Here is a 10,289-nt window from a genome sequence, read left to right as displayed (position 1 = left end):
GTGGTGCGACACTGTTGACCGCAATGATTCCCTCGGAAGAAAGGCGTTCCCTGACCAGACCCTGCAGTCACACACAAATATAAAAATCGTTAAAATACTCCCTAACATAATTCATCATAAACGTAATGCGCCAATTACCCTCAATTATTTCTTCCATTTTCCCTTCGAAGCCTTTTTGCTTCACAAATTTAAAACTCCTACGACATTTTCTAAAACTTCTTTCAATATTGACACTTGGTACTGCCGCACCTTTTCCGTTCCACAACGCCGCTATTCCGCGGCCTTCATCGTCGCTCACATTATTGGAATTGACGACATCACATCTCCGCCAGTCATTCATCGGCGTGCTGTCTGCCTGCTGCACGTAAATAATCTCCCACGAGAATTATTGGGACAATTCCTCCCAACCATTACAATATGCCGCCAGACACTCAGTGAACTGCCGCACAGTGCCGGCGGTGGTGTGGTGCCCACCCGCCGTATTCATCCGCAGCCCAACCAGTGTCATTGGATTTGAGTCCACAAAGAAAAAGCCGTCCACCAGCGGAAAGTTCGTGGCCCACGGTGTGTGCAGCACCCCGTACTTTATTTTACGGATCGTTTTTTCATATTCACTCGGCAGCAAGCCTTCATCTCCCTTGGGATGCAGCTCAGGGGGCAACTTCAAGACGCAGGGCTTTGCTTGACGTCCTGTTGGCGGCTCAAACTCCGTGGGTTTCGTCGCCATTGCCTTGGCAAAGGCACTCTCCGTGAACGATTCCAAAGCAAACCATCCAAAAAATATTGGCAAAATATTATCCCTCGACGCCAACATCAGCCCCAAAAGGCTATTTTATTCTGCTACACTTGGGAGGCGTCCCAATGTCCGTTCCTCGAGGCAAGCAGATATCGGTGCATTGAAAAGGATCACATCGCCTGCGTATATTTCCCGAACAACCTTCACAAGCCTGTGGGACGGATCCTCAGAAAACCATGGCGACTCACCTCCCCGTGAAAAGTGCCCTTTCACGGTTACCTCGCTGATCGATTGCAATGCAAACTCCACCGCTCCACAGCGTCCATTAAACGCCTCCTCATCAAAGGCATGACGTGGAATCGGTCCCAAAAGATACATGTGCTTTTGACCTCCTTCCAGTATTCCGCTTTTTTCTCTTTGGTCACATCACGCGTCATACAGGCGCACATCGCCTTCACATCCACCTCGTCGGGGCAATTCACGATGACTCGCGCGGCTTGTAGCTGCTTCCCCCACTCATCGTAGTTGGCTACCTTTGGGAATGACACCACAATCATGCCCCATCCAGAAGAAGGCGCAAAATGTCTCGGTGGCGGCGTTCCCTCCTTTGCCACATCGTAGATAATATACACATTTCTCCCATGCCCCCCTCAAACGTCTCGACTCCAAGATGCACATGTCCTCATCGCCGCATCTTGTCACCGCTCTGGTGGTCTTGTCAGACACGTACGCATCTCCTCCACCAAAACAGTGGAATACCACTTGGAGTTTCTCGGCATCGTAGTGCAGCGGCTGGTAGAGGAGGTACGAGCCGGCATTCACCGACTTCCCGATCCCGGGCGTCCCAATCAGCACACGCCGCTTTGGCTTAAAGTCGGTCCCACCGTGAGGGCTGGACCACGCGGTTACATCGCCCTTGACGATCTGCCACACTCGATCCACCGCACAGTTTACAAAAACGTCCTCAGGAAAATCCTGTATCGTATTTCACGAGTACGGCCATCCCTTCTCCGAGGTGAGCACCATCAACACGGGAGGTGCCGCACCGAATTGCTGCACAGCGTCATTCTCTTCGATAGCGTCGTCAGCTTTCTTTTACGACCATGTCTGTTCTGGCTTCCCCTCATGCACCTCCATTTCAGTCATCGTTTTCTTTCGCTCCACGCCGTCCAGAAGATCCACCGCATGGCTCCGCCCCGCATTTTGCAAAGACTCGTAGCATCCCTCCAGTTTCTCCGGTGCGCTCGTCGTCGTTGGGTTCCTCGCCTCCTCGGCAGCCGCATCCAAGAAATGTTTATTGAAGTTATGAACAGTTGCTTTTACCTCCGCAGCAGCCAATGACCGCCCCGGTAGGTTGTTGACACCCTATCGCAAAGCTCGCGTATATCCTCGTCGAAGATCACTTCACCCTTTACAGCTCGCTTCATACTCAAATAATGACCGAATGCCTGTATTTCGTTCAGTGCTCCTTTATCACGGATATACTTCGTGGGGTCCTTGAAAAACTCCTCCAGCAAGACATCCCGATTGGTGTCCACAACGCCCCTGCCGTCCGGTTCCCTCGTAAGAAAGTCGTTCAGCCTCATTTCATTGACGTGAACTCTTCCTTTGAACAGTACCTCCTCGATATCAGTGCAAATGGTAAATTTCATTTCTTGCATTCCTCTTAGCCTTTCCGCTGCCTCCCGCCTCGCTTCTGTCAGCACCTGCGTGAGTACTCCGTTTGGTGTTCTCCTTGCAAGAGGGGTGATCGTATACTTTTCTTTCATATTCCCTACGTTGCCCGAGAAAGAGCGCACCTTCGTGAAGAGGCTTAGTAATGGCCTACAGCGCTTGGTGCGCAGTTAAGTTAAGGATTTCTTCAAGAGGCCGCTGGTCTTGTACGTAATCATCCGGATCCTGAACAAACATCTCCATCGTCACATTGTAGTCTTTCATCAACGGCCGCCCTGCCGCCAACATAATTCCAAAGGAAATCACTCAGCCTCATGTTGGTGCTGCTCATGGTCCACTGCGGCCACACTTTACTCCCCGCCACATGTCGAGCTGCAGCGTCGGAAACATCACAAGAGCCACGGCGAGGTGCCATCACAACACCCGTGCGGTGAGGCATCCCACTCGCACCGCCCAACTGCGGCCAGCAGGCACCGCTGGCTCCAAAGGGCAGTCGCGGCTGTTTCGTCCCGCTGTCCCAATGACGTTGGGCGTGGCACTCGCACGGTTCGGTGGTCGGTGCGCCATGCAGCCGCACTGCAACGCCTGTCGGTGAAGCAGTCAAGGCCCACCGCTCCCGCAGCAACGCAACGTGCATTCGGCCACAACACCGCCACATTATCGCCCTTTTTCATTTTGTTTTATTCACGTTGTCTGTTTGTCTGTTTGCCCCATCACTCACACAAAAAATAAGTGCACACCCTCACAAAAGGGAAGGAACAAAGAGAAAAGGAAAACACGATCCCACCGTCCCGCCGCGGGCCAACACTCTCCTCCACCCACCACCATTGCCGCACAGGAGACCGCAGTCACATCGCAGAGTCAACACCACAATGTGCACCACACCACCGTGCAGTGAACGATGGGCGAGACGCAGCCATGCATCGCCCCGCTCCATTTTCCCACCCCTCAAGCGTTGCGTACCCGCACAAAGTAGCAAACACAATCAGAGCGCACACAAACCCAATCATTCCCCTCACTCGCTGAAGCACATTGTTTGCATGGAGTGACAACATCTAAGGACACACCAGCAGTAGCAGACTGCATGGAATTTCCCTGCCAACCCTGAGAAAGAGACACAAAAACTCTGCGGGGCCAAAGTGGCAGCCTCTCGGTGTTGCCCGCAGTCCACATGGCAGGAAGAATTCAACGCACACATAGCTCCGGACACCTCGCTGTTTGAGTGCACATCAACTGAACATGTGAAAAAAATACCTGCGCGCAAGATGGCATTTAAACACGTGAAAAGTCGGCCTGCTTTCTCCGATGGCGTTAGAGAGCAATCCCACACAATCCAATCAAAGTGGCACGCCGGACAGAATGGCGTCCGTCAATCAATAAAAAAATGCGACACTGAAAGGGAGCAGAGAAGAGTTGGCGCATGCGATTGCCAGCGACAACTGAGGTGCCGAGGAACACGCTTGTGTGTAACTGGCCGTCAGGCAGAGAGGGTAAATAAAACAAAAGCGCAGCAAACCCTCTCGTTCAATGTCTTCTGACCACAACACCAGAATCAAAATATCATGGACGATAAGAGCGGCAACGCCTTCTCCAAAACATCTTGTCAAGAAGCCGCAGGACCTCAGGAAGGGAAGAAGGCAACGGCGGCGGCCACAGCGGGGGAGACAATAAAACGGCTGGCAGGCACCTTCACGTCGACGCGCACAACACATCCGAGTGGGCCGGGAGCACAGATCAAACCGCTCGGAAACACACGCATCAAATCCGCAAAACAAAGTCGCGTTGAATCGACAGGAACTCCCCGCCCAAAACAAATTTAAAAAGTGGCGTTTTTCAAGGAGAAATCCGCCTTTCCGACGACGGCACGGACGCCTCGCAGAAACTTCTTGCAAATCTCCCTTCGCAGGTCCGCAGGAAAACGCAGCGGAATAAAAAGAGAGCGCAACGACGCAAAAAAATAATCCTCCTAACCGACCAGGTGGCAGGCCGCCCTCGCGCAAGTGGACAAAACACAACTTCACTCCGATCTTGTCGTGGTGGTCGTCTCGCAACATTTTCTTCCTTCTCGTCGCAGTGCACATCCCCCTCCCACAAATCATTTGTTCGAGCCACGTTCCTGCGGCCAAACATCACGCTGCCGGATCCCGCAGCACAGTCCTCGGCACAGAAGTGAGGGGAGGAAGAGGGACCGCAGAAGGTGCGAGCAAATCCGAATTCGGTGGCGGTCGCTGCAGTGAAGATTGACGTCCCACGCGGTGTCCCTTTTCTGGGTCCGGCCCCCACCGTGCCATGCTCTCAGCGTGCGGTGCGCCGGCCGCTCCGAACATCCACACGTGCTTGCGTCTCGCCGTCGCTCCCAGCCCCGTTCGTTGGCTGCATCAGGGATGTCGCCATCCAGAGAGGGGCATAAGGACGTTGCATCCAACAAAACCTTCAGAGGCACCCGCTGGGCCAACGACAACCATCACTGCGGGATGTGTGGCCCTTTCGCCGCTCACCTCAAATCGCACTTCTACGCCTCCTCGAGCAGCAGCAGAATAAATACACCGGTCCACTAGGGGCCGTCACCAGCCATTGCATGAAGACCACTGTGCCCCAGTGCTATGAAACCCGAATTGCATTGACGGGCCACTTCGGAAAACCCTGTCACATCCTCCCCCATTATGCGGAAACACATCCGTCGTGCATGTGTCCACCGCAGCCAAATGAATCCGGTCCAAATACCATCCAAATCGAACTCCCCTTTCCTCGAGCCATTCCTTTACTCCATACGCCCTGACCCTCATCCGCACGTGCCCACTCACACAAACCGCAAAAGAATGGTGGTGGCCGCCCAACGCTCCGGAAAAACATGTCCAGCACGAACGCGCACAACAAATGACACGCGCAAACGCAAGGCACAACGGCGGAGAAGCGCACACCGAAAGGATGCGGTCCTCCACAGCAGTCGCAGGAAGAGTGACTCACGGTGCGCGCTCCCTCTCCTCCTTCCCTTCATGCCCACGGAGGAAGCAGCAGCCACCCGCAACCGCCAGCACACGCTACAAAAAAAGCATCCAAATCCACTGCAATGTGCATCCTGTGCATGTTGTGGTTGTGTGTGCCTGCAGCAACACAAAGCAAAGAAGTAAAAACAGGAGCAGAGCAATTGAGGAGACGCAGAAAAAAAAATGTACAGCAGAGGTGCATGGCAGAAATAAAGAGAAAAAGACTGCTCAAGCTCATGATATTGCACTGCAGCCCAAGCAGCGGCAATTCATTAAAAAATTAAATGAGAATAAATAAATAAAAAATCATCCTCACCCTTCCACAACTCACACTTTGGAAAGAATTTTAAAAAAAGAAAATGAAAAATGTCGTCCTTTATTACGGCCACACCCAAATGATAAAAAAGTAAAAAAAAAGAAAAAAAAATAAACTCGCAGAAAAAGCACCTAACTACCATGCTGCTCCAGAAATTATCTGCATATTTTGTCCGAAAATAAATTTTAAAAGATATTTAAATGTCTTTCAACCGTCCGACCCTCCATGTGTCCGCACATCGTTTATATTTCATGGGGTCATCTGCGTGTTGCTGCTCCCATCAGCCCTCTCATCGGCGCGTGAGTGCGGCCCGCAGAGCACAGTCACTCGTGTGCGTGGGGACTGAGAGAAGCACGCAGACATGGCGGCAGTCGCGTCACTCCATCGGGAGAGTGAGCGCAGCAAAAGAAAAAGAAATCATCGGAGGGGAGAGAAATGCTCACGAGGCCGACACCGAAGGGTGCGCCCCGCATGAAATAAACACGCAAAGCAAAACAAATCCTTAAAGAAAAACACGGCGGCAGGGTGTGGCTGTGTGTGTGGCGCTGCGGGTGTCTGCCCGCCCTCGCCGCAAGAAAACAAAACAAGAGGGAAGAAATGTGTGCTCCGCCCCACAGGCCCTCGTCGCACGCCCACACGTCACGGCTCCCTCAGCGCGCCGTTCGTCGCGGCCCCTCCTCATGCGTGCAGCAGGCGAGGCGCACAGGGCCGTCGTCATGAGCGTGTCGGTGGGTGTGCGAGTGGAGCAGTTGGGCGGGAAACACACGGCACCCCTCACAGGAAGAGTGCATCAACAAATAATTAAAAGAGGGAAGAGTAGAAAAGAAAAAACGTCCATAGTGATTGCCCCAAAAGCAAAAAAAAAAATTAATCAATTAACGAAAGAAAAAAGAAATGAAGAGAAAAATCACAAAAACAGAAAAAACAAAAAAAAACATTTAAAATAATTTAAAGCAAACAGCAAAGAAAAATTAAAAACACTTAAAACAATCATAAGAGGACGAAAACAGAAACAGTTACGGTGCTCCGCCCATGCAGCCAGGCAGGACGGCAGCGGTGCGTGTCGTGCAAAAGAGAGCACCAACGGGCCTGCATGGGTGTGCATGCATATATACAATGGGCACATTATGTGTGTGCCTCGTGGGGTGAGGTGAGGACGAGAGTCCATGCAAGGGGACACACACACAGAGAGTGAGAAGGACGAGTGTGTGTGTGGGCGGTGCACGGCTCTCTCTCCCTCACTCTCACGCGGTCACCACCGCAGCCGCAGCCGCACACGCAACAACAAGAAGAAGCAAAAGAGGGGAGGTGGAGTGGGATGCATCCGTGTTTTGACTGTAGTTCTTCTCATTTGCTGAATTTGTCTTTGGCTGTTGAGTTTTTATCCCATGCGTTGTTTTGTTGGATACTTCCGAGAGTGCTCCTCCACTGCTTTGGGACTCTGTAATTTGGTCCCCTGATGATTTTTTTGTCTCGTTCGTTTGTGAATGGTCATTTTTCTGTTGTTCTTGCAAAGAGTCTTGAAGTTCGTCTCCCGCGGCGTCGTGGCCAAGACTGTGACCCCCTGCTGAGGCAGAATTGTTTCGTTGCTTTTCAGTGTTGGATGACACCGTTGGCTGTCCTTCGGGCGAAGAGGTGCCCTGACTCCCTGTTTCTTTTTGTGCCAAAACTTCCTCTGGGGATGCAATCCGCTCATCGGATGAAACACTGACCGGGGCTGTTTTTTCACTACCACCTTGACTTGAGGAAGTAACGACAGAGCGAGAGTCCGGAGGTTTACTTCCACCACCAACAGAATGGCCAGCACCGGGAACAGCAGGAACAAGACCGGAAAAAGCAGGATCGGGACCAGCAGGACCATGTCCAGGAATAGCAGGACCAAGACCGGGACCAGCACCGTGACCGGAAAAAGCAGCAGCAGCACCGGGACCAGGAATGACAGCACCGGGATCAGCAGGACCATGAACAGCAGAACCAGGACCAGGAATGACAGGACTGGGACCAGGGCCAGGAATAGCAGCATCACGACCGGAAAAAGCAGGGCCGTTACCGGGAACAGGAGCACCAGGAACAGCAACACCAGGAATAGCACCAGGACCACGAACAGGAATAGCAGGACCATGACCATGGCCGGCAGGACCAAGACCGGGATCAGCAGGACCATGACCGGGAATAGCACCAGGAACATGATCGGGACCAGCAGGACCACGACCAGGAATAGCAGCACCAACACCGGAAACAGCAGGACTGGGAAAAGAAGCTCCAAGACCATGACCAGCAGCACGAAGACCGGGACCAGAAGGACCAGGACTGGGAACAGCAACACCAGGAATAGGAGCATCAGGACCACGAACAGAACCAGGGACAGGAATAGCAGGACCAGGAACAGGGCCAGGAGCAGGAATAGCAGCGGCAGGGCCGGAAAAAGCAGGACTAAGACCCGCGACTCCACTTAAAGGTGAATTAGTAACTCCTGGAGAAGGAACTTTTCCTTCACGAGCTTCGGCTTGTATAGCAGAGATAAACGATGCTGACAGCAAAAGCGGTGTGGATAATTTTTTAATGGATCCGTTTGACAAAAACGACGTATTCCCTCCAAGCCCTCCCGACGCCATGTAGCCGCCCAGTGAATTGTTGTCAGGGTTCCTCGCATAAACCCCGCCGGCACCGCAGCACAGCACGCAGAGGGCACACACCAGCAGCACACGGCCAGTCATCATCATCATCACGGCTGCACACACAGTCTAGGGAGGGACACAGAGAGGAGGATGAGAAGAACACACACATCAGCAGCATGGAAAAGGAGGAGCAGCGTTTGCATGAGGGTTGCTGTCATGAGCATGGGGGACGCGTGCACGCAGGAAGAACAGGCAACAATGAAACACCGGACAGCACGGCACACAGCTCCACGGCATGTAAAACCCACCCGCAGCTGCCCCAAAATGGAAGGGAAAGAGGGCGCAACAGTGCGGCAAGAACACAGTGATGCCGGTGCAGAAAAGGGATCCCAAAACGGCGTGAAAAAGAAACAAAAAACAGTCTTCCCCCACAGCGGCCACATCCAACAACGCAAGTAATAATAACAGAAACAAACACCACACACGGCAACTCACAGCGGCAGTGAGTTCCCTGTCACCAATCTTCATGGCTGCACGCTACCGCACTCCTCGTGAGTCCATCGCTCCGCTGCCCTCCTCCTTCCCGCGGCTCCCCCGCACGAACAGCCACGGCACACAATCGGGTCCATCCGCACCCGTCGCCACGCCGCCCTCAACGACCCAAAAGTCAAACGCCCAAAAACCGTTGCTGAAATCACACACCCGCAACAAAGCACGCGACGCAACATCGTCTCACGTGGACCCCGCCGTCAGAAGAACGTCATGCCAACCGTTTGGACGGCACACGGTACAATCAATCAACAGAACAGAGAAGTAAGACAGGCACTCAATCAAGGACTCTCCACGCACACAGCCCTTTTGATGCCGCCGCTGCTGCCACGGGCACGGTACCCGAGCGGAAAATGACACGCAGTAAAAAGGCCTCGCAAGAGAAAAACAATCCACACGTCCATATGCAAAGCGCCACTCAGGCTGCTGCGGCTGCAGGGTCTGTGGGAAAAATGCGCCTTACTGAATCCCGCCAGTTATGTCAGTCTCCCCTCCCACCAATGTAGCGCATAATCCACGGCGTGCGTCCACAGGCATCCACTCCCGGTGCCCTAGCAACACTTCAGAACACACATAATGGAGAAGCGAAGCATCATTACACAATGCCAAAGCAGGCAAATAAAAATAGGGAAATCAAAACCTCACAGATCCCTCGCACACGCACACAAACACCCCACAGTATCCTTCAGAAGAAGTCAAACAATTTCTTATCCCAACCCATAATGCACGCGTGGTGCCGCCACATTAGCAACCAACACAAAAGAGGGAGAGTGCATACAGCATGTCCTTGGTAAAAAATATACAGACAAGCAGAGTGTATGTATATACTGACAGGGACATGCCAGTTGATATAGGCCTTTCTCTCTTGCACCCACTGCTGAGTGTTGGCACCGCGGCGGCAGCGGCAAGCAGAAGAATCAGCGGAAAGGGACAAGCAGCAGCCGCAGTGTTACTGCCGTGGATCGGAGGCGGGGCGTCCTTCATGTCTGCCTCCCAACCCCGCGCACCACCGCCGCATCATCCTCCCTCGGCGGAGGGTCCACGGCGCCCTGCGCGTCATCAGCGGCATCAGGGTCCTTGGGTCCCGTGGTTGTGGCACCGCCACCGGCCTTGTCGCTGACGGCCTCATCTCCTAATGATTGTCCGACAACAGACGCCACACCATCGGCGGCCACATAGTCGATGTCCGGAAGATCGCTTTCCCTCTCCGCCTCCTGCGGCGCACCCGGGGTGTCGCTGGGCAAGAGCACACCGTTGCCGTCGTGGCACATGAGGCGACTTCCTTCTCCTCTGGCGACGGATGCTTCTGGGGAGCAGCCGTGTCCACATACTTCGGTGGTGTGCCACGGCCGGTCTCAATGCTTTCTGGATCGGGGACGGATGCCCGTAGCAAAGCTTGTTCAGTAGAT

General features: G+C 53.3%; 2 protein-coding genes and 1 pseudogene across 2 annotated transcripts, besides 5 other annotated features; all 3 read right to left on the bottom strand.

Moving 5' to 3' along the window:
- Positions 1-10,289: part of a sequence feature (areas not merged during assembly with more than two copies in the genome that could not be assigned to a particular haplotype) that runs on past the window's edge.
- On the bottom strand, positions 145-2,163 carry Tc00.1047053510699.110 (annotated as a pseudogene).
- Tc00.1047053510699.100 (uncharacterized protein) lies at positions 3,784-4,509 on the bottom strand (the record flags this gene model as incomplete). The annotated part of the gene is made up of 1 exon (XM_807640.1): positions 3,784-4,509. One exon carries the CDS (start codon positions 4,507-4,509, stop codon positions 3,784-3,786), a length of 726 nt encoding a protein of 241 aa, XP_812733.1.
- Positions 5,669-5,704: a sequence feature (AT_rich).
- Positions 6,564-6,691: a sequence feature (T-rich).
- On the bottom strand, positions 6,958-8,439 carry Tc00.1047053510699.89 (mucin-associated surface protein (MASP), putative; the record flags this gene model as incomplete). The annotated part of the gene is made up of 1 exon (XM_807641.1): positions 6,958-8,439. One exon carries the CDS (start codon positions 8,437-8,439, stop codon positions 6,958-6,960), a length of 1,482 nt encoding a protein of 493 aa, XP_812734.1.
- Positions 7,624-7,804: a microsatellite.
- Positions 8,029-8,129: a microsatellite.

The sequence above is a fragment of the Trypanosoma cruzi genome, genomic scaffold (genome assembly GCF_000209065.1).
Source record: "Trypanosoma cruzi strain CL Brener 1047053516815 genomic scaffold, whole genome shotgun sequence".
Classification (NCBI taxonomy): Eukaryota; Euglenozoa; class Kinetoplastea; order Trypanosomatida; family Trypanosomatidae; genus Trypanosoma; species Trypanosoma cruzi.
The sequence above is the reverse complement of the archived record's forward strand: the minus strand, read 5'-3'. Positions and strand labels throughout refer to the sequence as shown.